Source organism: Pituophis catenifer, unplaced genomic scaffold, assembly GCF_029215685.1.
Source record: "Pituophis catenifer annectens isolate HBS135680 unplaced genomic scaffold, rPitCat1.0.hap2 SCAF_3, whole genome shotgun sequence".
NCBI classification, from domain to species: domain Eukaryota; kingdom Metazoa; phylum Chordata; class Lepidosauria; order Squamata; family Colubridae; genus Pituophis; species Pituophis catenifer.
The window spans coordinates 47,289,553-47,317,316 of record NW_027256883.1 but is presented as its reverse complement, the minus strand read 5'-3'; the positions used below and the strand labels follow the sequence as shown (position 1 = coordinate 47,317,316).

The 27,764-nt window shown below is 36.4% G+C and overlaps 1 protein-coding gene across 3 annotated transcripts in view; it reads right to left on the bottom strand.

The window, feature by feature from the left end:
• Window positions 1–2,229: 2,229 nt before the first annotated feature.
• CDH2 (cadherin 2) overlaps window positions 2,230–27,764 on the bottom strand; it is a 158,482-nt gene continuing 132,947 nt past the window's right edge. For all 3 annotated transcript variants that reach the window (XM_070940566.1, XM_070940567.1, XM_070940568.1), the window contains exons 11-16: window positions 26,866–27,008; window positions 23,879–24,112; window positions 23,250–23,483; window positions 14,537–14,676; window positions 5,641–5,805; window positions 2,230–3,700 (exon numbers count right to left, since the gene is read on the bottom strand). In XM_070940566.1, coding sequence (XP_070796667.1) covers window positions 3,494–3,700; window positions 5,641–5,805; window positions 14,537–14,676; window positions 23,250–23,483; window positions 23,879–24,112; window positions 26,866–27,008 — 1,123 coding nt within the window. In that variant the 3' untranslated portion in view covers window positions 2,230–3,493. The remainder of the gene's footprint in view (window positions 3,701–5,640; window positions 5,806–14,536; window positions 14,677–23,249; window positions 23,484–23,878; window positions 24,113–26,865; window positions 27,009–27,764) is intronic.

The window sequence follows — 27,764 nt, the reverse complement described above, 5'->3', positions numbered from 1 at the left end:
TGGAAAAATACTACTAAAATAAATGAAACTAAGTTTTACAGTGTTATTTTAAAGCTGGAGATATTTGAATCTAATAAAAATTACAGAACTCTTAAAAATTACAGAACTTCAGAAAATAGTATTCCAAAAATTCATTCTGATGGTTGCAAAAATAACGTAATTGTAATTATACAAGCTCTTGTTGATGCTTCATCTCCGATTCTCCCTTCAGATGTCCTTTCAATCCCATGATCTCACTTCTGAATTGTAGGAGATTCAAATATTAACATATTAAAGAAAATATTTCTTCTGATTCTAATTAAAAACTAGTGAAATTAAATTCACACTTTATCAAATTGACATGTATAAGACAGAAGAAAAAAAATGCCATCATGACAATCAAGTAAAATGAAGTTATGACATTTCCAAATTTTTCACCTAGACTTTCCAGTTGGTACACTGTATTTCCCATTTTTGAAGGCAACCCATTCATTGACAGCATCTGTTAAATTACTCAAACAGAACTGCTTAATTATGTAGCAAAATAAATGGGATTTTCTCAAGCTTTCATTTTCTGTTTTTTTCAGGGGAGTCTTGTCCAGATGTTGTTTTCCATAATGCAACAATATACTTTTCCACATCCCCAATGCATTCCTTTATTGGTTTTATGTCTGATGTATTATTATTATTATTATTATTATTATTATTATTTATTAGATTTCTATACCGCCCTACTCCCGAAGGACTCAGGGCGGTGCACAGGCAAACAATAAAAACACATACAATACAAAATTTAAAAAATAGAATAAAATCAAATTAAATAATTTTGGCCCCGACAAATTTAAAACCCCAAACTTTTAAAACCAATTTAAAATTGAATATATAAATACTAAAAGATATTTAAAATTTTAAAAATCTTTTATAAAAGAGGGGGAAAATTAGGCCAGGCCGGCCTGGTGAAATAGTAAGGTCTTTAAGGCGCGGCAGAAGGTGCGCAGATCCGGGATCCTCCGTATCTCTGGGGGGAGCTCGTTCCAGATAGTAGGTGCCCCCACAGAGAAGGCTCTCTCCCTGGGGGCCGCCAGTCGGCATTGTTTGGCTGACGGCACCCGGAGGAGCCCCTCTCTATGGGAGCGTACCGGCCGGTGGGAGGCTATTGGTGGTAGTAGGCGGTCCCGCAAGTACCCGGGTCCTAAGCCATGGAGCGCTTTAAAGGTGGTAACCAAAACCTTGAAGCGCACCCGGAAGACCACCGGGAGCCAGTGCAGCTCGCGCAGGAGAGGTGTTACATGGGAACGCCATGTCGCTCCCATTACCACCCGCGCGGCTACACTCTGCGCCAGTTGGAGCCTCCGGGTGCTCCTCAAGGGGAGCCCCATGTAGAGAGCGTTGCAATAGTCCAGGCGGGAGGTGACAAGGGCATGAGTGACCGTGCGTAAAGAGTCCCGATCCAGAAAGGGACGCAACTGGCGAATCAGGCGAACCTGATGAAAAATCCTCCTGGTCATGGCCGTCAAGTGCTCTTCTAAAGACAGCCGTGAATCCAGGAGGACGCCCAAGTTGCGAGCCCTCTCCGTGGGGGCCAATGATTCGCCCCCAATAGTCAGTGATGGCGTCAACTGACTATATCGGGACGTCGGAAACCACAACCACTCAGTCTTGGATGGGTTGAGCCTGAGCCTGTTCCTCCCCATCCAGATCCGTACAGCCTGTAGTAGTTTCCATATAAATTTAACTAAAACATAGTACCCATATGTTGTATAACATGTATTATCTATTAGAGGTTTAATCCAATTTATTCCCGCTCAATTGAAATTTCTTAATTTCCCCCCTAACAACCAGATGTTTTTATTGGACTGATATAGATTGGAAGCTCACTTGATAAATGGCCCAAAGTCATTAGGTGAGCTTTCATGGTTGGGGATATAGTTGAATCAGATCCTGATTCAACATCTTCATCACTATGCAACTTTGATTCTCTATACTCTGTTTCCATTTCCCCTTTCAATGAGAGAAATATCTATATGGTTCAGGAAACTGTATGTAAAGGTTTAACATTGATTGTAATATAGAATGTTCCATTCCGACTATGGAATCCTTTTATAACAAATTGTCATTCCTATAGCAACTTAGAATTCGTTAGATTTTTGAGACAAGTATAAATGAAGCATTAACTATTTTTATTAGCAGTTTCTATTAATGATTGTTATTACAGTTATAATTTAAATACAGATTATTTAAATAGAAAAAAATACAATTCAGTCACGAGATCAAAAATTAGCATTTTATTCAGAACATTGGGGTCAGGGGTGTATCATTTATATTCTGGTACATAATACAGAGGCAAAGCTGTTGTCAAACATCTTTCTGGTTGTTTAACATACTGTGTAGTTACTCGAGCCGTAAGGATAAGGCTACCCCTTGACTTTTCAGTCTTTCTTTCTCTGTCTCTCTCACTTTCTCTCCCTTTTCTTTCTCTCGCTCTCACACAGTTTTTGTTTATTTGTTTTTGGTACAAATTATGTAAAACATTTGTGCTAAGAACTTTTTGCCCACCCCAAACAAATAAAACAAACAAAAAATTAATTTAAAAAACTCAAACCTTGAGTACTCTAACTACAGCTCAACAATTGAATCAATGTCACTTGTTTGCAACCTGTTTGTAAATACTTTACCCATAACAAAAGATATAAACATGCAAAAACCTGAATCCATAGTCCAAATAATACATACACGTGTTTGGAAGTTTCAGCACTTCCCAAAGACTATGCTAATAAAACATTATGTACACATATCATTTTTACAGTGAAGTGGGAAAAAAAGTACTGGAAAATGCTTTAAAAAAATGTGTATATGGATTAAGACCAAAATGTGTCAAACATTCTATCATAAGAAAAGAAAATCAGTTCTGCTACAAACTGGTGATATGAAAACTCCCTTTATTTGCAACCAGCTGCATAAGATTTAGAATTTTAGTGAAAAACCCTAGCATCTAAAACTAGAAGTATTGTACATTTTTTTCATGGCCTTCTTCCCCCACATGTCCCCAATAACAAAATGTTCCCATGAGGTTTTTTTCAATTTTGTTGTTTTAATAAAAGCAATGCAATGTAACAAAAGCATGTTGAAGCATATTGGTGACTGCACTTTCTCCCCATCCCCAATGTGATTTTTCTTCATTTTTCATAAATCAGTACCATTTAAAGCCTTAAACATAAAATTAATTCCAATCTGAAAAAGGTACAAAAAGGCACATAAAATCCCAGTGCTTCTGTACTGTAAAATTCAAGTGTAACTGAGCTCAATTGTTTGTTTTCCTTTTTTTTTTTTCCAAACAGCATTGGATGACTGATATTCCCAGTGAGCCCAAATAGGTTTGCAGCCTATGCCAAAGCCTTCAGTAAGCACTTGTGCTAGTAGACTACAAAGTTAAAGCCTAGCTTCTGTACGCTTGTTGGGAATACCAGTGAAAAGGTTTGTACTTGTCCAAATGCAACGATGGCCACTATGGCATTCAGTCATCACCTCCCCCGTACATATCAGCAAGTTTCTTGAAACGTGGACCCCAGTCATTTAGATAATCATAGTCTTGCTCGCCACCACTACTTGAAGAGTTGAGGGAGCTCAAAGATCCAGCGGTGGAACCACTTCCCTCATAGTCAAAGACTAGAAGAGAGTCATATGGAGGAGCTGTAGGGTCGTTGTCTGCAGCTTTAAGTCCCTGTAAACAATTAGGAGGAGAAAACTATAAGAAAGAAATTAAGAACACTACCCCAATCATTTCTCACATGAATTATGCAGATCCAAACTTGAGTGATTACTCCATGAGAAAATGCCTGGATTAGCAGCAGGTCCAGGAATAACTGAAGTGTAAGGAGAGCTATAATTACTTGCTTATCCTTCCTGCCTCTCACTCTATATAATTTCTAATCATTAAAGAGATTGGAACACTTTATGTCTACGCAACAAGAATAAATAAATACTGTCAAAGAATGCCATGTGAATATGAATGTCCACCAGTTAAAACATTCTTTCAATCTAGTTCAACAGTTTTAGCTATTTAACACATTGTAAATTATTAATAGCTGGCATGAAAATATTCATTGTGAGTTAAATGGCAATCTTGTTGTGTGTCGCTTGAATTTTTAAATTGAAAACTAAACAAGAACCAGTAAGAACTAAGTTTACAAATTAGATGCAAATAAGAAGTAGGTTTCATCTGTCTACATAAACATACCATTCAATTCCTTTCATACTTAAAAAAAAAGTACAATTTTGAATTGAGGACATTCTTTAAAACTTTTCACTCTCAAGATTTTGACTACAAAGAAATCAGCAAAAATCTCAGAAATCTTCCAAAGATATACTACAAAGAAAACCCTAAGTGCAATTTTTTAACTTCTGTGCTTTATAGTAATTGATAAGGCTTGCTTGGCATCTACACAAATAATCTAAAGCCTTTGCAAATAAACTGCAGGTTTTAAAAACAGCTAAGTGCTATTGTATTAAAACCCACTACACTGAAAATATTTTTTTGCTTTTGTCAAACTGGGCAAAAACTAGGGCCTCTTAGTTCAGTATCCAATGCTGGCCTTGGATGTATAATTTCTTATGCTATTTGAGTTTATGGGATAAAACTATAACAAATTCAATGTTCTAGGAAAGGCACTTCATGTGAAAACTAACTGTTAGAAAAAAAGTCCTGAAAGTTAGTTTTACAAAGGTGTGGCTAAAGGCTCAAAATCTGCATTATGGGAAAGTTTGTGCATTTCATGTTCTAAACAATTGATGTATATGTGATATAAAATGTGATATAAAAATTTAAACACTAGAACACTGAAAAAAGAACAGATTAATATTTCACAGATGTTATCTAAAAAAGTAAGTTCATTTTGAAAAAGCAGCACTCCCCAAATTGTTAAAAAAAAGCTAGTATGACATAATTTCTTGATACAATTTGCCATTTGTTGGTTGACAAATAGAGATCATTGATCCAAAACCCCACCTATTGAAAATTCAACAGGTATTGAACTGTACTAAAATGCAATGCATTCATAAAACCGTGTGTTACGGTACCAACCGTATGACAGGCATTTGTGATGACTCAAGTACATTCTTGCATTACAAAGTCTTATTTAAGTCCATAACTTGTAGCATCTTTATGATGTCAAACATGTGCCATTTGTCTCCTTTATTCCCCCCGCTTCAGAGATGTGGGGATGTTACATCATGATAACATCAGAGATGTTATTCTGTGGGGTCCTTGGTGCTCTCTAAGCTTCACTATTTTCTTGGAGATGTGGTAACCTGGTAACTTCGTCACTAATAATGTTACCTAGTTTGGTAATGAAATGTTTGCAAAGAAATAACTAAGCTCTGAGAGCATTAAGGACTCCATAGTTCAATCTTTATCTACAGATATTTTCTTAGTATGACTAATACCAATGCAGAAAAGTTAATTGATTCATTTGTTTTCCATTTAAATAAATTAAATGCTTTTGAACTTAAAAGCTGTATTTATATCTACAACATTGTAACTATCAACAATTCCTTAAAAAATCATTATTCTTTAGAAATAAACACTGTTCATAATCAGTACAGATTGGGCCTAGTAGGTCCTACAGGCACATGTTTTCCCTCCTTCTCCAGCTTTCAATTTACCTCATTAATGAAGTCTCCAATGTCCCCAGGATGAGGAGCTGCTGATCTAACTGGATATTGAGGTTCTGCATGAATAGGTCTTTCATCAAGTCGCCTTATTCCAACAGGTTTGATGGCATCTGGTTCTAAAGTGTCAGGTTGCTGGAGCTGACTTAAATCATAGTCCTGTAAATGATACATAAGATATTTATATATTGTTTTTTCATCCAAGAACCTGGTCTGGATCAGTGATTCTCAAACACTTTAGTCTCAAGATCCTTTTATATTCTAAAAGAAGATTGAGGACTTCAAAGATCTTTGCTCTGTATGTATGCTAGTTTCTATCAATATTAAGAAATTAAAACTCAGAAACTTTAAAATGTTTATTTTATTTGCAGATCTTTGAAAAGGTGTTGGGATCCTCACATCCCATTTTGAGAACAATTTGAGACTACATTTTAAGAAATGTCTTCTTTTAGACTCAGAGATTAATGCAGGCATTCCAAGCAACTTCAGCTGCCACCCCCCACTCTCCAAACAGTGTTGCCTTCAGTGAGAGAGGTGGCATACAAATTTGATAAATAAATTTTAAAAAACCTATAATAAACAAGTATTTTAATCACGGTTTTGTCAACTAGTAAGTATAAGGAAAACTACGGGGGGGGGCACCAAATTTTCTTGGCTGTTCTAATTCTAGCTTTAAGAAGATACCTTATCAGTGCTTTATTTGCATTAACATGCTTTTTGAAGTTTTGCTTTCTAAAGCTTTGCACAGCTTTAGTAACTAGGTCTGCTGTACCCTTGGGGTGGGTAGAATGTCCTGTGTGTGAAAAGCTGAAGCACACATTAAGTAATTTCCATTCCTGTCTTGAACATAGAGGTCATTTCAGACTCCAGGATGTGTAAGACTTCATGGAACAACAACTTATTTTCTAATTTGTCTTCTAAAAGCTGAATCCTATTACATTTATACCACCTGAAAAATGGGTAAATTGTGGTAGAAAAAATCCACTTTTGAAAAAAAAGGTGTAGCTCTGTAGAAAATAACTGTATCAAGCTGAGAGTATGAAATTAGAACCATTTTACCAGAACATTTGCCAAACAAAATGACTTTCTACAAAAACCAAAACCAAAATCACCAGGTTTTAAGGTAAAACTCTTGATTGGACATATCCTCACTGGTTTAATCAGTACCTATTTAACAAACTTGGATTCCTAGTCAGGAAATGTATTACTGGCAGGTTCAAGAATATCTCTCTTAGGAATCTATTATGCATGGGGATTATTTGATTTTGATCCATTCTTGATCATCATCATGCCAGTCAATATTTTCACTCCCTTTTTAATGTGCCATGCTTTTTAAAGGATTGCTCTGTGTTCCTGTCATCATGTAACATGCCTGCGGCCTTGGTTCCGCCCTAAGCAAAATTTATTGATATTAACTCTTGTCGGTGGAAGTAAAATAAGTAAAAAATTCTGAAAATAACAGAATTCTGAAATTCTGACAGAAACTGAAAATTCTGATAGTAATTCCAGCCTCCTTATTGTCAGCTAAAATAACTAGAGTATCACATACAGGAACCTATGCAGGAATTCCTTGGATGTAACTAATATTCATAGCATCTCAACTTTAGAAATTGGCCTGTTTGGCAAAGCAGAACTTTAGGAATGATACATGTTTTCAGATTTCTTATGTGACAGAGAACTCATAAAATCTGAGATGGAAAAAGCCTAGAGTAGAATGTTTTCTTTTTAGTTGTTTTACATAGTTTATCATCACAGCGGTAACATCTTTGATATTAATCAATGATGAAAGTGAAGTGACAGAATGGTAATGGAGGGTTTGTTTGCATTTTGGACATAAAATTAAAACCTGATAAGCATGACTACTGAATAGTAGATAAGGCAATCTGATGTTTTACATATTCTTGTTTCTCACTTCAGATTGCAAGAGCATCTTCCTAATTTATAAATGTTTTGCATCATGATATATGATGCTGAACCTTCTTGTGAAAGACCAAAATAATTAATCTCCATTCAGTTGCTGTTTTTGTGTTTTCTGATATACTTTAGTCTTCTACTGCTAGACACATGCCCAGGTGATTCTATCCTTCATGTTGAATTCCTATTTGAGAATCATTCAAAGGAAAGTGATTAGTGAAGAGCCAATTGATCGTCTATTTGGGCGATGTAAATATCTGAAGGGCAAACATTTGGAGTGTGCCTGGATACACACATAGCACACGCCAGGATGTCTTCTTCCCTGATTACACTGGAGGACAGTTGTATGAAGACAGAAAAAACTGCTACAAGCAAGCTCATTTAAATTCTAAACCATATCTTTCTCTCTGATTCAGATCACTTCACAGCTCTACCATCTAGAATCTAAGATTATTATTTTAAGACAGTAAATGTAATTTCTAATTAGGACTGTTCTAGTAAAAGCAATATACAGTTAACATATACATCCATGTATAACAATTATCAGAAAGTGATTTATGATTTAAATCTTAGTGGCACAGATTTGCTTGTGGAAGTAAATTTTGCTGAATGTGAATTCCAAACAGAATTGGAATACTTTTTTTTTAAAAAAAAATCTTGACAGCTATTTAAGTTACTAACAAACCTTGATTATGTGTTTTGAAAAAAAAGGTTAGCAATCAAGTTATTAAAATAGAAAAATTTTTACAGCTTTGAAAACATAATATTGGTCTACCATGAAAAATAGTAATTTGACTTGATTTTTATGCTTATGTGCTTTTCAAAAAATAGCACCTGATGTCCTCAGTTAAGTTTCATGCCTCAACAGTTTTGACATTTGTAGAATATACTAGAAATTTCCTGCTAATAATTTGTTTCTTCAATTTAAAGAAGTGAAATAACTATAGTCTGAAATATTTCCATTTGATATGCAATAAAAACTACAAATACATAATTTAAGGCTTCAGGAACAAAAATGTAATTTTAAAACCTTTTCTAGTTTTTTTAAATCTAAACATATTTATGTGGATTATTATTATTTACAAACACACCTGTATTAATTAAGAACTTTGATTTGTAATTCTAAGCCTACATTTGATCTTTTTTTCCCCAAAAAACAAATTGTTTATTGTCTAACTGAATGCAAAAAGAAATTTGATCTGATTTGGCCCTGAGATCAATGGGCATGAATTTTATATTTTTCATTCTTGCACAGCAAAATGTGCTGTGCAAAACATGGCAAGAATTCTTCAGTCTATAGCCATGATGGCAAACATATGGCACGTGTGCTGGAAGTGGCACACAGAGCCATCTCTCTGAGCACACCAGCTGTTGTCTGTTGCTCTTCTGGGTTCCGGCGGGCACATGTGCGCCGGCCAGCTGGTCTTCGCGTGGACGGAAGCATCGGAACTGGAAGCTCAGCTTCCCGGCGCGCAAATGCTCATCCAGTTTCTGGCGCTCCCCACCCGCGCGCTCCCGTTCTGGCACTCGGTGCTGAAAAGGTTCGCCAACACTGGTCTATAGCATTACGGTTGAAAATATACTATAAAAAGGTCACTGGCCTAACAGCATGCATTTAAAAACCTATCCTTGTTGGTTTTTTTTAGCAATTATTTTATGGAAGCCATAGCATGCCCTCTCTGCTAGATCCAGTGGTATGGGAATATGTAATTGGAGAGAGGCAGTACCTCAAATAACCCAGTCCCATACCATGTGCGACTTTAAAATCAGCATCTGGAATTGGACTGGAAACAAACCAATGGTTTGGACTGGAAAGTAACCAATGCAGCTCACGGAGAAGAGTGTAGAACACACAAAACGTTCTGTGCTGCTATATTTTGCATCAGTTGAAGGTTCTGGATGATCAAGGGAAGCCCATGCAGATCACATTACAATACTACAAATAGGAGGATCTATGAATGGGTGCTATTGGTAAACAATATAAAATTGTGCAAAGGCCTTTCTAGTCATGATTGTCATTTGCTCCTTGAGCAAGAATTGTGAATCCAGCAGGATGCCCAGATTGCCCAAGGGATATGCAAACTCATCTAGCACCAAAGTAGGCACAGTTTCAGAACCAAAAGGTCTCAATTCCGAAAAGCCACTCAGTATTGCCAAAGTTCAGTTGAAATCTATTTTTCCCATTCAGATCGTCATAACCTCCAGACAATGGGTTAAGACATACACAGCATTATTTAATTCTCCAGGAACAGATATGTATAACTAGGTATCATGGTACTGGATTAGCTCACCCAATGGTCTCATGTAAAAGTTAATGTGGAGAAGTGAAAACACTGACCCTTAGGGGCTGAGGGTGGGATTTCTCCTCCCCAATCATTGTTAATTGGAATTGACCCTGGAGAAAGAAAGTCAAGCAGCACAACACCATGCTACCCAGTCCTCAGAGTTAATCCAGGATATCATGATCCATGATATAAACAGAGAGAAAATCACCATCAAGAGATCAAGCAAATAAGGATAGATGTAATCTCCCATTCCATCCAAAAGCATGACTATTTATTTATTTATTTACTTATTTGATTGTTTGTTTGTTTGTTTGTTAGTTCGATTTATATATGCCGCCCTTCTCCGGAGACTCAGGGCGGCTTACAATGCATTAAGCAATAGCCTTCATACTTTTTGTATATACCTGCTTAGTAAGGCTTTTTGCCCCCCCTCCCTTCGAGCGGTGTTCTATTTTATACAAAGTCACCTTATTGCCCCCACAAACCGGGTCCTCATTTTACCTACCTCGAAAGGATGGAAGGCTGAGTCAACCTTGAGCCTGGTGAGAATTGAACTCACAGTAATTGCAGGCAGCTGGCAGCTAAGTACTACTTTAACAGCAGTAGTTTAGTCCACTGCGCCACCAAGGCTCTTTATGCCATTTCTAATGCCATTTCTGGCCAATATCCAGGTTTAAACCATGACTGAGAAGGATCTAGATAATCTCCTTTATCCAAGGAAAAGAAATAATTCAACAAAAGCATTATCATTTAAGTTGCTCATCGAAAGAGAAAAAATAACATCTTCCTCTACTAATTTTTAAATTCTGAACCCTACATTATGCCAAGTACTGCCATAAGTATCAATTTTAAGGCAAAACACTTCATTTGAATGCAGTCACATTCTCAATGACTGGCATCCCATGTGTTTTGATGGCTCTGCATCATCCTTACAAACATACACCTTTGTCTTTGATTACACTAGTAAAGGGTAAAAAATAGATTGAAATTATTATTCCTGTTTAGTACTCCCAGGTGTTTTGCAGCCAACTTTGTTATTTGATGACTATGTCTGCCTGCAAAAGTATCAAATTATGTTGACAAGGAGGTTGGGAAAAGCTATTCAAAGTAATCAGAAGCCCTGTATTTTTTTTCCCTCCAGAGAAAAGAATCAGTCTCTTTTGAAGCACATAGTGACAGCTTTCAAACACAAGCAGTTGTGGCAATTTACAGGCATGGTTTTCACAAATGTGAAAAGCAATCCTGATTATACAACAATAATAATAATAATATCACAGATTTTTGGGAAGGACTTCTAGGTGGATAACATTGCCAAATCCAATCTAAATATCTAGTTGACTGCGACGGACCATAAAAAAATATCAGTTCCTAATTAAGATGTTTTTGGAAAATTGCAGGAGAAGGAAGACCAAACTGAATGTAATTTGTATTGATTACAAGAAGGCATTTGACCTCCTGCCAAATGATTGGATAATCAAGTGTGTGGAAATATTAGAAGTCAGTAGAAACATCAAAGGTTTGTACAAAGATCAATGGAAGAATGGAAGACAACAGCTGTTGGTCAATAATTATAGACTGGGGGAGGTTAATATCAAGAGAGGATTTTTAAAGGACACTCACCATCATCACTACTCTGTCACTGCACTGATTCCACTGTCAGTAATACTGAACTAATCAAGCCATGGCTATCAAAAATCAAAAACATCTACCAGGCTATCCCACCTTATTTATACCAATGATCTGAAACTGTATTGAAAAAGGCCAACTGAAATAGAATTGCTGCTCAACATTCTCTCTATTCACAACCAAGTTATTGCAATGGAGTTTGGACTGAACAAATATACCACCCTGATCATCAACAGGAGACAATATTGAAAACCGAAGAAATCAAGATTACATATGGAAATAACATCATGACTCTGGATGGGAATGAACAGAAGATAAAATCTGTAGCTCAGGGTTGAATTGTGGAATCCTTGGTGCTCTCTGAATTTCACTGCTAGCACTGATGATGTTACCTAGTTCTGTAATGAAACATCTGCAAGAAAACAACCAAGCTCAGAGCGCACCAAAGACCTCATTGTGTGGACAAACACTACAAATACCTGGCACCCTTCAGGGCTGACTACATCAAGCACAGTGAAGTAAAGAAGAAGGTTAGAAATGAATACATTAAGAGTAAAAAAATTCTTAGAATCAGTGGAGGAAATACCATCTATTCCAGCAATTAGATACACCACTGGAATAGTGGACTGTACTCAAGCAGCACTAAAAGCCCTGAATAGAAAGACCAGAAAAATAATGACAATGAATCATGTCCTTCATCTTTGCAAGGATGTTGACAGACTCTACTTATCAAGGAAAATAGGTGGGCATGAAATATTGCAAGTACATCAGATGGTTGAAAAAGAAAAAAAAAAAGACATTGGATGAATATCTGAAGGGCAGTGCAGAAGATGCACTGAAGCTAGTATGCTAGTAAGGCTTACTGAGTACTGTAGAAACCAAACTGGCCAACAGGAAAGATCAGAATGAAGAAGGGAAAAGAGACATGGAAAGGTCAAGTATTACATGGACAGTACATTAAAAAATACCAGGTAAAGCAGAAAACAGCAAGATCTGGCAATGGCTAGTTGAAGTTGAAGAAAGAGACAGAGGGGCTAATTCTAGCTGCACAAGCCTTAAAAACAATGTGTACAAAGTTAGAATTGAGAAGACAGCAACAGACAGCAAGTGCTGCCTCTGCAAAGAAGAAACAGTGGACTACCTGGTTAGCTGCTTTAAGAATGTTGCACAGACCAGTGGTGGGTTTCTACCAGTTCGGGAGAACTGATAGTGGTGGTGGGAGGTTCTGCCCACCCGCCCGGACGTCTATGTTCTGTGCATATGCACAGAAGCGCTACGCGCTCTCACAGTCCCAAACCGGTAGTGAAAGTAAGTGAAAACCACTACTGGCACAGTCTGACTACAAACAACAGCACGACAAATTAATAACAATGGTGCATTAGAAGATCTGCAAGGAATACCATTTGCCTGCAAGCAAGAACTGGTTGGACCATACAATATAGTATAGAAAATGAAGAAACTAAAGTCCTCTGGGTCTTTAAATTTCAAACTGACACTTGCTACATAACATTCCAGATTTAACTCTCTATAAAAAAGGCAAAAAAGTCTAAATAGTGGACACGGCATACCTGAAAATAGCAGAATAGAAGAGAAAAGAACTGGAGAAGATAACACGATAAAAGACCTGCAAACGGAAATAGAATGACTGTGGCAAAATAAAGCAATGATACCCTGTTTCCCCCAAAATAAGACATCCCCGATAATAAGCCCTATTGGGCTTTGAGTGCATGGCAATAAGGCCAAATACTTATTTCAGGGTTCAAAAAAATATAAGACAAGGTCTTATTTATGGGTAAACACGGTAGTACCAATAGCAATAGGTGCTTTGGGTTCAATCCCAAAATAACTGCAGCACCACTTGGCACATGGCATCATCATAAATCAATTATAACTTTACCTGAAACAGTTTACTTCCTGCATTGATACTTCTAACACTATCAAACATAAACATCTGCTTATTCCAGGTCCTTGGGAAGTACTCAATACATGGATAAAGAAGTTAAATCCAATCTAAACAACTGGCTGATTGTGTGACAAATAATACTATTTCAAGAGCAAGCTATTGGAACTAATAAAATTAAGGCCAGAATTGAAAAATCATCATATGTTTCAAATTTCATTTGATTTGCAAATTGTGCAAAAAGCAGAAGAATTAGTAGATCATATGCTCAGTTTGTGCAAGAAGATTGCACAAGTTGATTCTAAATAAAAACAAAATAGTCATCAAAATGAATCATTGTAACATCTGAAAAACTGTTCATGTACCAGTAATGCAAAATTGTTGGGAACATATAGTTGAAAAAGTAACTGAAAATGAGCAGTTTAAAATATTGTAGATTTCTGAATAAAGATTGATAAGAGTCTTGGCTCATAATCACAGTTGTAACTGTGGTTTAAAAGAAGAAAGTGTGAATACAAGGAGCTAGTAGAAAAGAAGATGACATGTCGGAGAAGATCAGAAAGTATCAAGTTCTGAATATAAAAATTGAAAGATTATGCCATAAACAGATTGTGTGGTCCCAGTGGCTTATCTGGGTGCCATATCAAAAAAAATTTGGATGGCACTTAGAAAATCTGTCCACTGACAAAATTGCAAAAGGGCAACTCTTGGATTTGCACATCTACTAAACCAAAACATTACAGCAATGTAGGCTTTGGGAAAGAACTCAATGAATATGAAGATTAATACCAGCTAAAGAACTGGCTGCTGTGACTTTACATTGTTGTGAACGTAATAACATAATATGTATTTTTTTTCTTTTGTTCAATCATGTCTGATTCTTGAAGTCTGCCTGGACAAGTCCCTGGAGTTTTCTTGGCAAGATTTTTCAGAAGTGGTTTGCCATTGCCTCCTTCCAAGGGCTAAGAGAAAATGATTGGCCAAATGTCACCCAACTAGCTTTGCCTAAGGCAAGAGTAGAAATCATGGTCTCTCTCTCTCTCTCTCTCTCTCTCTCTCTCTCTCTCTCTCTCTCTCTTTTTGCTTGATGTCTTATAATGACTACAGTACAATGTAGTAGGGTATAGTACAATATAAATATTTCATTATGAACATATAATCTTACCTGATCTTCTTCTCCACCACCTTCTTCGTCATATTTGAGAATATTGTCTCTCACATCATCTTCTGGATCTATGAGTAACTGCTTGGCCTGACGTTCTTTATCACGGCGTTTCATCCAAACCACAAACATTAGAACTAGAACTAGATGAAGTGAAGAAGAAAATGAGAGGTTTATTTGCTTCTTCTTATATTGTTATTTTTAAAAATAGAAGAAATGAACACCTTCAGTACTTATCTGTTCAGGAATTTATCTGCTTCAACTTGCAATTTAAAGGAAAGAAGCAGTAAATTCCTTCTAAAACATTCCCTTACACTATGTAGGATGTATAGGACTTGGAGAATTCTGAACATGATCCATCAAAAAGATAACATTAAAGAAGAAGCTGTAAGAAACTGCATCTTGGGGAGGTCCAATTGGTTAGAATTCCTTCAGAAAAAAAGTCACTGTATGTGTCAAATCGAAGATGAAACTCAAATATTTTGGCCACCTAATGAGAAGGAAGGACTCACTGGAGAAGAGCCTAATGCTGGGAAAGATGGAGGGCAAAAGAAGAAGGGGACGGACTTCCGGTTTCTCTGCCTTCGGGGACTTCCGGTTTCTCTGCCTTCGGCGACGGCAGTGCCTTTCGGAGCTCCGCCAGCCCCGCCGCCCGTAGAGCCGCTTCGCTACTCAGAAGCGGCTTGAAAGCTTCAAAATCCTAAGGATTGAAGAAGTAGAGATCGCAGGGTACAGGTTGAGCCCCCGTTGTCCCCCAGGGAATAGTTTCTGGGGAGAGAACGGGTGTGGCTCCCTCCCAACCTGCGGAAACTCCGGGCGACGTGGGACGATTTTGCTTTTGCAAAACAAGCCGGCTGCAGGAAACGTAATTTGAAAAGAATCAGCTTTAACAAACAGCGAACCTATCTGAACCCTGAAATTTGGAAACGCAAGTATCAGCGCTTTGTTGATTTTTCAAACTGAGACAAATTTGAGTGAGTGAAAGTGCTTTGAAGAAAAAACATGGCGCTTAGCCTTAAAGTTAACGAGCCAATGAGTGTGGATTGGTGAAGTTATTTTGTGTTACAAGTTTCCAAGTTGTTGCAAAGTTGCCTTGTTTGCTATAAGAGAAGCAAGTGGAAAATTTCTCCCTTTCTAATATTGGACTTTGTTCTACTTTAGCTTTTAATTGATTAAATCTGGGGGATTTTTTTAGAAGTCTTTGTGCAGGAGGGAAAGGAAAAGGAACTTCCCTTTTTAGAAAATCCAGATTACGTGGCAGGATGGCTACAAAGAAGCAGGAAGGGAAGGCAGCAGGGGGGGGGATCCCCCACACATAAACAAGAAACGCAGCTTCCCTCTGCACAGCAGTTACAGACCCAGAAAAAAGAATTTGATGTGGGAGATTTAAAACAATTTATTTCTAAAACTCTGGATGATAAATTTTTAAAGTCTCAACAGGAGATAGATGACAAACTTCAAAAATCACATCAGGAATTTATGCAGGAAATTAATGAAGTTAAAGATATGGTGAAACAGAATCAAAATAAGGTGACCAAAAAAATATCAGAAGTGGCGTCTGGCCTGGCAGAATTTATTGGGAAAGTTGATTTTAAAGTTGAAGAATTTAAATCAGAAGTTAATGTCAAGATGAAAGACAATGATTATAAAATTGATGAAGTTGACAATAAAATGCAGAGAATTGAAGATGAGATTGTTATGATACAATTCTGGGCGATGGAATTCGCCATACGGCTTCGGGGAATTCGAGAGGGGGAGAGACAGGATTTGAGACAAGTTTGTTCTGAAGCCTTGGCCAAGATTCTACAAGTTAATCCTGATGTGGTATTTCACAAAATAGATAAAATCTACAGAGTGAACTCTTGGGTGGCCAGACAAAGACAACTGCCTAGAGATGTGGTCATATACTTTACAGAGAGAGAAATTAGAAATGATATCCTGCAAAAATCTTTTCATACTTCTGTACAAGTGGGGGGTTCACGACTTGAAATTTTTAAAGAATTACCTCCTAAAATGTTGAAAGCCAGAAAAGAATTTGGTTTTCTTGTTAAGGAATTGAAAAATCTACAGATACCCTTCCGGTGGGACGCACCAGCTGGGATAATTTTCAGATATAAGGGAGAAGGATATCGGTTGAATACCGTGGAGAAGGCACAACACTTTTACACTACTATTCTTAAGGAAAGAACACCATCTCCACGTACATCTACAGTTTTGGAGATTAAAGAGAGTGAAGAGAGGCAATTGCAAGAACAGTCCAAGCAGGAATCAGAAGTAGTGCAAGGTGCAGAAGGAGGTTTTCTGAGTGAGCCCTTGTTTGATTCTTCTCCAATTTTGGACTTGATTCAGTTGACTGAAGTTAAAGATCAACGTATAACCAGAGCTCAATCTAAGCTACTTAAACAAAAGCAACAACAACAACAGGAAAGACAAGACAAGAAGGCAGTTAAGAGTACTGTACAAGAGAGTGGAGCTATGGGAGGAGCGAGATCGAAGCTTTCGGATGATCTTCAAGTATTTTGCTCTGTGCTCCAGAAAGAGGCTGATGACCTTTAAGTGTTTATCTTGGAATGTCAATGGGTTGAATTCAGCACAGAAAAGGAAGAAAATATTTACATATTTGAAACAATTTAATAATGATATAATATGTTTACAAGAAACGCATATCACAACTCAAGATCAAAAATATTTGATAAACTCAAAACTAGGAGCACATTTTATATCTTCAACTTCGCAGAAAAAGAATGGTGTGGTTATTTATGTAAATAAAAAGTTAACAGCTAAAGTTATAGAAGTAGATCAAGATGGTAGGTTTGTAGCAATTGAACTGTTTACAGTAAAAGGCCAAATTCTTTTGATTGGAATTTATGCTCCCAATCAACAACAGGACTATTTTTACAAGATGTTATATACTAAAATATTGCAATGGGACTATAGATCTATTTTAATTATGGGAGACTGGAACGGAGTAATTGATTCTAAACTAGATAAAAAGAGTTTGGCAAAGTCTAGAATTAGACTACCACAGACTTTTTTTGATATGAAAGAAGATATGGAACTAAAAGATGTTTGGAGAATACATAACCCAAAAGAATTGGATTACACTTTCTTTTCTGATAGACATAGATCTTTTTCTAGGATTGATTTTATCCTGTTGTCAAATGATCTACTTGTTAAGACAAAAAGAACAAAGATTTTTCCAAGAACTTTGACTGACCATAGCCCTGTATGGATAGAAATTGAGATGGATAAGGTTGAGAGACGCTCTTGGAGATTAAATGAGAACTTGTTTAGATATGAAAAAAATATAATAGAACTTAAAAAGCATTTGAAAGAATTTTTTGAAATAAATTTGAATAAAGGTACCCCAATTGAAATTGTTTGGGACGCAAGTAAAGCTTATATGAGAGGGGTACTTATCTACATGAACTCTAAACATAGACTGTTCCGACAAAAGAAAAGATCTGAATTGGAAACGGAAATAAAGAATAAAGAACAGTTATTTATTAAAAATCCAACAGATGAAAGAATACGAAATGCTATAAAACTTCTGAAAGACCAATTTCAAATGCTTATGGCGGAACAAGTTGCAACAAATTTACAATATGCGAAGCATAATACATTTTGCAACGCTAACAAACCGGGCAGATGGTTGGCTTACACATTGAGGAAAAAACAAAGTATACGGACTATTGATAGTATTGATATTGGAGGGAAAGAAATTTTTCAACAAAAATTAATTAAAGAAGCTTTTGTGGACTATTATACCAAACTATATGCCAAAGAGGAGGTGCAGAATGGACTTATGGAAAAATATTTAAATGATAAGAGAGTTACAAAAATTACTGATCAACAAAAGGAAAGAATGAATTATCCTATAACAGAGGAGGAGATAATAGCAGCAATTAAACAGTTAAAAACAGCCAAAGCTCCTGGCACGGATGGTTTGACCGCAGTGTATTACAAAACTTTACAAGCTGAAATGGTGGGACAACTTAGAGATTTATTTTGCAATATTCAACAAGGGGGTAAAATACCCCCATCATGGACAACTGCTTATATATCTTTGATACCAAAAGAACAAGTTGGTCCTAAAAAACCAGAGAATTATAGACCAATATCCCTTTTGAATACAGACTATAAAATCTATGCGAAAGTATTAGCCAACAGGTTGATGCCAGTAATCCAAAAGGTGATTCATGAGGATCAAGCGGGATTTATTGAGGGCAGATATATGAAGGACAATGTAAGGCAAGTAATAGATTTATTGGAATATCTTGATAAGAATAAACAGATTCCTGCAGTGCTGGTTTTTTTGGATGCAGAGAAGGCCTTTGATAGAGTGGATTGGAATTTTCTACTAAAGACTTTAAAAAAGATGGACTTTGGGGACCAATTTATACAGGCGATTTCAGCAATTTATCAAGAGCAAAAGGCACAGATTATTATTAATGGAAGTCTGACGACAGAGTTTAAAATTGAAAAAGGAACAAGACAGGGATGTCCGTTGTCCCCACTTTTATTCATTTTAACATTGGAAGTCTTGCTAAACACAATACGGGACTCTAAAATTTTGAAAGGCATAATGATAAGGCAAGAGGATTATAGAATAAAGGCATTTGCAGATGATCTGGTTGTTACCCTATCACAACCAATGGAATCAACAATCCTGATGAAGGACATTATACAAGACTATGGTAGAGTTTCAGGTTTTAGACTGAATTCAAAAAAGACTAAAATGATAGTTAAAAATATGACACAAGATCGTAAACATGAGCTTGAAAGGAGGGCAGGTTTTGAAATTGTACCTAAGGTAAAATATCTTGGAGTTCAGGTTGCAGAATCAAACATGAAATTGTTTCAAAATAATTATGAGGTGTTGTGGCGAGAGGTTCAGAAAGACATGGAGATTTGGAAAAAGCTGCAACTGTCTTTACTTGGAAGAATAGCAGCAGTTAAGATGAACATTTTGCCAAGATTTTTGTTTTTGTTTCAAATGATTCCGGTGCTTAAAAGTGATAAACAACTGAAAGTTTGGCAGTCTGGTGTGAATAAGTTTGTCTGGAACGAGAAGAAGCCGAGAGTGAAATTGAAAATTATGCAAGATGTTCCAGAAAGAGGAGGTCTTAAACTCCCAAACCTACAGTTATATTATGATGCAGCAGCTTTAACTTTAACAAGTGATTGGTTTGGAAGTAAAAAGACTGGAATATTGAATGCAGAAAGTTTTGATCTTGAATTTGGATGGCATGCTTATTTATTTTATGACGACAAAGTAGATAAAGTATTTAAAAGTCATATACTTAGAGACTCTTTGATGAGAGTTTGGAAGAAGCACCGATTCAAATGGGATTATAAAATACCGCTATGGCTGGATCTTGGTCATACTTTGTGGAATACAAATATAATGTCACTCGGGGGGTTTTCATATAAAGAGGTTCTTTTTACAGATGCGGGCAGATGGCAGCTGAAGACATTACAGACACTGTTGGCTGAAGGGATTAATTTAACCTGGCTACAATATAATCAATTGCAATTGAGATGGAAAGAGGATCAAAAAACTGGTATTATGTTGCATGAGGAAGAATTGGTTAGACATATAAGAGAGAAAGGTCCAATGCATATTAAAAGGCTTTATAATGTATTGTTAGAAAGAGATTCAGAAACGGAATTAGTTAAAGATTGTATGATTAAGTGGGCACAGAATTTTGAAGAACCAGTGATGTTGGAAACTTGGGAAAAAATTTGGGTTCAGAATGTTAAATTTACACAGTCGCAAAACCTGAGAGAAAATTTTTATAAAATGTTTTATAGATGGCATTTAGATCCTAAAAAGTTGTCATGTATGTACCCTAATGTTCAGCCAAAATGTTGGAGATGTGAATGTTTAGATGCTACGTATTATCATGTTTGGTGGACCTGCAGGAAAGTTAAGGCTTTTTGGATAAAAATTTGGTGGGTCATGCAGAATGTTTTGAGGAAAAAAATTCAATTTTCTCCACAGTTGTTTTTATTGGGTATAGTTAAGGGTTTTACACGGGGTGAGATAAAACTGATATTGTATATGATAACAGCAGCAAGATTGTTGATAGGTAAATACTGGAAGAATGAAGCTTTACCCACTATCGAGGAATGGACTTTGAAGATGGCTAGTTTTGCAGAGATGGCGAAGATTTCAGCATATTTAAAAGACTGTTCACAAGAGACTTATGAATGGGAATGGAAAAGGTGGATAGAATATGTTCAGAACAAATACCAAACTAGAAAGTATCAAATAGCTTTTATTTGAAATAATGTATTAGAAATATTTTAATGTAAAGAGACAAAGAGGAAAAATTATACAGGGGGAGGGATGGGTTCAAGCTTATATATCAGTGTTACTAGTTATGAGTACATAATAGGGAAGTCTGGGGGGGGGAGGGTTAGGGAGGGTTAGGGAGGGTTTGGGGAGGGAGGTGGGGGGGTGAAAAAAAAGGGGTGAAAATGTAATTGTAAAACTTTTGCAATTAAAAAAAAAAAAAAAAAGAAGGGGACGACAGAGCATGAGGTGGCTGGATGGAGTCACTGAAGCAGTAAGTGTGAGCTTCATGGACTCCAGAGGATGGTAGAGGACAGGAAGGCCTGGAGAAATGTTGTCTTTGGGGTTGCGATGGGTCAGACATGACTTCGCAACTAACAACAACATATATCGAATCAGTTCAGGAGCCATAGCAGCCATAAACTAAATAAATGAAGAACAACAGCAGATATACAATATAATCAACCAGTTGCTGTAGATTTCTCTGTTTACAATGTAGATATGAAACAATTAATCTAAGGAATGAGAATCTAAAAACTCGGACTACTAGAATTTTTTAGAAGGAAAGTTAGGGTTTCAGCACAAGAATTTCAGCGAGGATTATGCTTTCAAATGAGCGAGTTATATTTAAGTGACCTATGGAACAAAGTCTAGTGCGTTTCCTTCTGCTTTCTCAGTGTCAAGAGGAGGAGGCTTGTTTCTGGTGGAAGCAGGGCACTTTGCATAGGTTCAATGTTTTGGTAACTGCTATTCTCAGAGCTGTAAACTACAGTAAATTATAATTCGATAAATGAGTGCACTTGAAAGAGCGAAATGTACATACATAGGCACCCAGAGGCAGTCAGAGTACTTTCTGAAGCTCTCACGCAAGCCTTGAAAAGACATGCCAGTTTTAGTGCTTGAGAAGGTGTGTTCTGACTTGTGTGTCATGAATGCTTAACACATCCATAACACATATTACATAAAATTGAGGTCAGTCACACACTAGCTTTCTAATTTCTTTATGTAATGAAGTATAAAACAGAACAACAATGGCAGGTAGGGAGGATTAGGATGAAACACTACAGAATGCCAAACCACTTCTGGAGCTCAGTTTGTAACAAAGACTATGTCTCTTTATCTTGTCTGAAACTTACAGCTCAAAAGCTAGCTGTTTACCATTGTTATTTTAGCATGACTTTTATACTTAAAAATGGAAGAAAAAAAGCATGTGATAATTGCTAAGCATTTATAATGCATGATGTAAGTTTGCTGCTGTTGTTTTACTGGGTTACTTTTACTGTCCTTAGTATACAACCTTTAAACACCTCTCTCTCTCTCTCTCCATTCTCTCTCCCCCATACATGCATGTGTGTACATGCACACACCCACCCACACACACATGAGATGGCACCAAAAGATGGAACTGCTGAGAGAATGCCTGGGGCAACAGAAAACATGGAAGGAAGATCAACCCATGGCAAGACAAGATCCTACATGGGATGTATCACTGACAGATAGCTTGCTGGTTGACATTAGAAATCCTATCAGTGGCTGAAAAGCAATGAACAAAAAGACAGCACTGAGGAATTGATCACAGTAGCACAAGAACTGATACTAAGCCCAAGTCCCATAGAATCAGGGCTTTTACCAGACTAGACAAAACCTAAGGTGCAGACTGCAGAGAGGCCTGAGACAGTCCACTACATACTGGTAGGCAGTAAGATACAGGTAATAATAGTATACACTGAACAGCACAACATGGTAGCTAACAAAGACCAGAAGACACAATGATGATAAATGTAGTGGTGCCAAGTGACAGTCATGTCAGGAAGAAGTATATATGAAAAGTATGAAGAACTGGGCCTGAAGGAGAAATTATAGAGGATCTGGAAAGTAAAGGCCTAAGTGGTTCCAGTGGAAGAGTGGAACCACTCTTCCACTGGAGTGGAAGCTGGAAGAGTGGGTCCAACAGATCCCAGGAACAACATTGGAACTCTTTGTCTAGAACAGGGGTGGGCAATTGTGGCTCTTTTACAACCTGTGGATGTCAGCTCCCAGAATTCCTGAGACAGCTGTCTCAGGAATTCTGGGAGTTGACCTCCACAAGTTGCAAAAGAGCCACAATTACCCACCCCTGGTCTAGAAGAACCCACAAATTACCAGGCCACTGGTAGGGGACCTGAGTTTATCAACCATAGAAGTGAGAAAAATAACATTTACACACAAATCTAAAATTTCAAAGATATTTCAGAATATGTCCATAAGAAAGAAACCACAACTTTTAACAATATCATTGACTATTATTATATATTCTCAAATTAATGGTTAATGTCCCATCTATGTATAAAGAATATACACAATGGCAAACCAATCTTTGTAATTTTTAGCACATGTAATAACATACCCAATCATTGCTAAAATAGTTAAAAGATTTACCAAGTAATATGATGATGCAGAGAAGAATTGCAATGATGGCACCCGTGCCTAGTCCTGCACCAACAATCCTGTCAGCATCTGTACAGTCTCCATTTAAATCACACTGACAAACTTTCACCTTCAGAATAGAAGTGCTAGACTTGGGAGGATTTCCAGAATCTGTTATTATTATTGGAACATCATATATTCCAGCCTCCAGGAACCTGATCTTTAAAGCCAATTGGGCACGGTCACCTGAAAAAAGAAAAGAAACCTAGATAAATACGGTTTGTTGTAGTAATTGAAGTAACCAGAAAACATCTGCTTTAGAATCTCTTTCTGAAATAGCTAAGTTATTTATTGGTGACTTTCCATCAAACGTGAAAAGTTTGTTTGAATTTTCTTCTAAAGCTTATAAAGACCTATGAGGAGCTGATTCCAGGTCTTAGAATCAGATCATCTAATCCCATGAACATATTTCTGCAATAGAAAAATCCCAAGACTAGGAAAGCTGAGTCCCCTAGTATTGCATTTAATTCAACTGAATATTATATTCTTATAATCACTTTAAGATATTATAAACAAAAATTAATAGGGACTACTATTACAAAACAAACACAAAATTTGGTATAAAAAGGAATGTATATTACCACTAATACGAACAATAGTCCAATTTTTCTTAACACTGGGAGGAGAATTTGGCAACTCAAATGCAAATGGTCCAGCATTTGGATCAATATCGTCATCTATTGCTGTGATATTTGTTGCGTTGGGTTGTAGTGTTTCACATGTTGTAGCTTCTTGAGGATCCACTCGGGGAGCATTATCATTGATGTCAAGCAGATAGATCTGAAGTGTACCAGTCCCACTCATTAATGGGATTCCTTTAAGAACACAAACACAAAATAAAATAAGCATCCTTTCTATTAAAAAGGGATTATTATTCTTACTGAACATACTACAAGAAACAAACATACTAACAGAAAAACGTACAAACTAAATAACATCTTTTTCTGACTACAAAGTGTTCTTTTCTGAACATAAAAATGCAGCTGAAACTGAGGCTAAGAAAATTTTTGCAGCAGTTTTTGCTTCAATGGAAAAATGTTGCATTGGGTAGGAAAAAAACTTCCAATTCAGACTCAAGGTGGAATAGTATCTTCATACTGAATTGACTTTATGACGCTTATGTGGATTTCCAGAGTAAAGACATTGTTTTTTTTTTCTGTGCCAACTTAGTGACATTGCCTGAATGAGGTTGGAATCTATGCATCAGAGCTGATTATAATGCAAGTTGTACAGTAAATCACCACATTCCTTAAAATAGCATCAACGTAGCAGTATTTTGACTACAAAATGGAAACAAATAGGAATGATACTGGTATATATTTCATTAGGTTGTCATATGCTATGAAATTTTAGAATGGCTTCATTTTATAGTTTAAAATTTTATTTGGTATATCTGATATTGCTATATTAAAAACCTGTATCAAAGCAGATACAGAAAAACGTATGGTTGGGTTTCTAATAGAATTATATAGATTTATTACTTACCGTACTTTTTGGAGTGTAAGACGCACCTTTTTCTCCCAAAAAAGAGGGTGATAATCTGGGTGCATTTTATACTCTGAATGAAGCCCCACCTAGCCTCTCAAATGGAGATTTAGAGGCTAAAAGAAGCCTCTGAAAGAAGCTTCAGAAAAAAAGTCTCAGAAAGGCTTTTATCTAAAATAATATGGCAAGCAACAAAAGAAGAATCAGTAAAGGTTCTAACCAAACTATGTTAACAAATCTGGAGAATGATACAATAACCAACAGATCGGAAGAGGTTAATCTACATACCAATACCAAAGAAAGGAGATTGAACAGAGTACAGATAGTCCTTCTGAAAGAAGCTTCAGAAAAAAAGCCTCTGAAAGAAGCTTCAGAAATAAAGCCTTTTTTTCTGAAGCTCTGTTTTGGAGGCTTTCAGAGGCAGAAAAAAAAGCAAGGCAGAGAGCTCACAACCAAGGAACCTGTTGTTAAAATTCACCTCTGGAAACAGCTGATTGGGGGTATTCCGGGAGGCCGATCCACCCACCAATCAGGTTTTTTCTTATTTTCCTCCCCAAAAACTAAGGTGTGTCTTATACTCCGGTGCGTCTTATACTCCGAAAAATACGGTAATTGTAAACTGTTTCAAGAACCAAGACGTTTTGTTTCATTTAGAATGAGCAAGTTTTATAGGTGTCAAGAGCAGAATGCAGAAATTGGTAATTTTGGGTAGAAATGTCTAAAAAGTAAAGCATTAGAATTCGCGGGGTCTACAATTTATATGAAAACTCATGGCTATCACACCACTGAATTCAAAGCTTTAGTGTATCATTTTGGAATGGGCACGCAATGTATCATGCATATACAAAGGAGAAAACTTTGTAGAACCATGGCAGCCATCTTATTTGAATTTGAAATTTGAAAACCTCCTTCTAAAGCAACCACTGTACGGTTCATTTTAAGGATTCCAAGTCTTTGAAATCTCACTGTTGCATGATACAGTATTTAAGAATCCTTCACTTTTAGTTAAAAGTATTTCCTTAGTCAAGAATATTTTCTGTTTTATACCCAAAATTTACATACAAAAATGACTCATGGTGTTTGCCAGATGTTCTAGTATCTCTAAATTCTAATGAGGTAAAACTAAACCGAATGAGGTTCTCAAAGTACAGCTCCTTGATGTTAAGCATAAAATTATGATGGTTATTTGATAACCTTAACAACAGAAATCATATGCTCCTAGATAAATAATATAAAGACAGGAGACAGGAGACAGAAAATGGCAAAGAACATAATTAATAAAAATCAAAAGTTCCATAGGAAGACTTTACACATGAAAATAGTGTTTTGGGAGCAGGTTAGGAGTAAATTAGGTTGTTTAACTCATTTGTAAACGAGTTACAATGAATAAAAAAAATTAAGTGCTTATGTTCAAGTTCATAATCTAAGAACTGAACTGAACTCAAGACTGGAACAACAGCATCTTTCCTAGCAAACACATGGAAATGGGCGGATTTCCTCTTAGTCATATTTTTTTTTTAATGGGAAAAATCCAACCTCAGCAGTCCTTGGTATCCAGGCAATGGACAGTGCCAGGATATTCTGGTCCTTAGCTCTTTACTTTCCAATTACTAATAGTATTGATCAGTGGCTGGTTTCAAATTTTTTTACTGCCGGTTCTGTGGGTGTGGCTTGGTGGGTGTGGCATGGCTTGGTGGGCGTGGCATGGTGGCCGTGGCAGGGGAAGGTTACTGCAAAATCCACATTTCCTCCCGATCAGCTAGGACTTGGGAGGAGAGAATAGAATAGCAGAATTTTTACTACCAGTTCTCCAAACTTCTCAAAATTTCCACTACCAGTTCTTCAGAACTGGTCACAACCTGCTGAAACTCACCTCTGGTATTGATGTCACAGAGTAGTAAATAACTCCGATTCAGGTACTAATTTCTCCATAACAATACCTATACCCAGAGATATAGGTATACTCTCTTATACTTTATTGTGATTATAGCACAGTATTTATATCAGTATTTCATATACTTGTTTTTCTGATGATATTCATGGCATTCAAAAATACAAATGACCTTTGAAATTAATCACATACCACTGTCGGTGGCAAGGAAAGTAGCATTATACATATTATTTTTCACATGTGGTGATTCTCTGTCCAAAATACTAGTTGTTGTTATTTGACCATTAATTGGATCAATCTTCAACCAATTGGCTGGATCTGAAAGTTTTGAATATCTGCAAAAATTTAACATAAAGCATTATATTAACATTAAATGCATTTGATCAAACAAATCATCAGCAGGAAAGGCCACACAGAAAACAAATTGTACCCAACAAAGTCTGTTTTTTGCAGAAGGAGAAAATATTTATACAATAAGCAAAATAATTTGTATTACTGAATAAATTTTCATATTTATATATTTGCTATATATTATCCAAAGTTACATAATACTTTTTGATATCCCTAGACATACACAATGACTTAAAATTGTATAGTATTTAAAAGCATTATCATGTAAACATTACATAACCGTTCAAAATTCAAATTATATCACTGATGAAAAGTAAGCCTCAATGATTAAAAAGTGCATTACTTGCGGTAGTCTCATTAAATTACTTGAAAAGTGGAATGTCTTCATCATTCTTAATTCAATTCTAAGGAAGAATCATTTAAAAAGAAATAAAATTTTTACTTTCTTTGGGGATTCTAGTCTGCAAGTAATATTTGGAAAGTCCTTAAAATTTAAACCAGACCAATTCAATGAAAAACACTTAAATCACATACTTGGTACAGATAGGAAGCTAAAATCTAGGCTACAAGGTAGCATAGGAAGACAGAGAAACAGGCTAATGAACGAGGATCTGGTGACGACAGGCAGGACAATTTTTTCAAAGGCTGCATTACATTAGGAAAACTGATCTAGTCCAGTGTTGGACAATGACAATTTCTCAATTCAAATGGAAGGCCAAAATTATTGGCGGAAGGAAAGG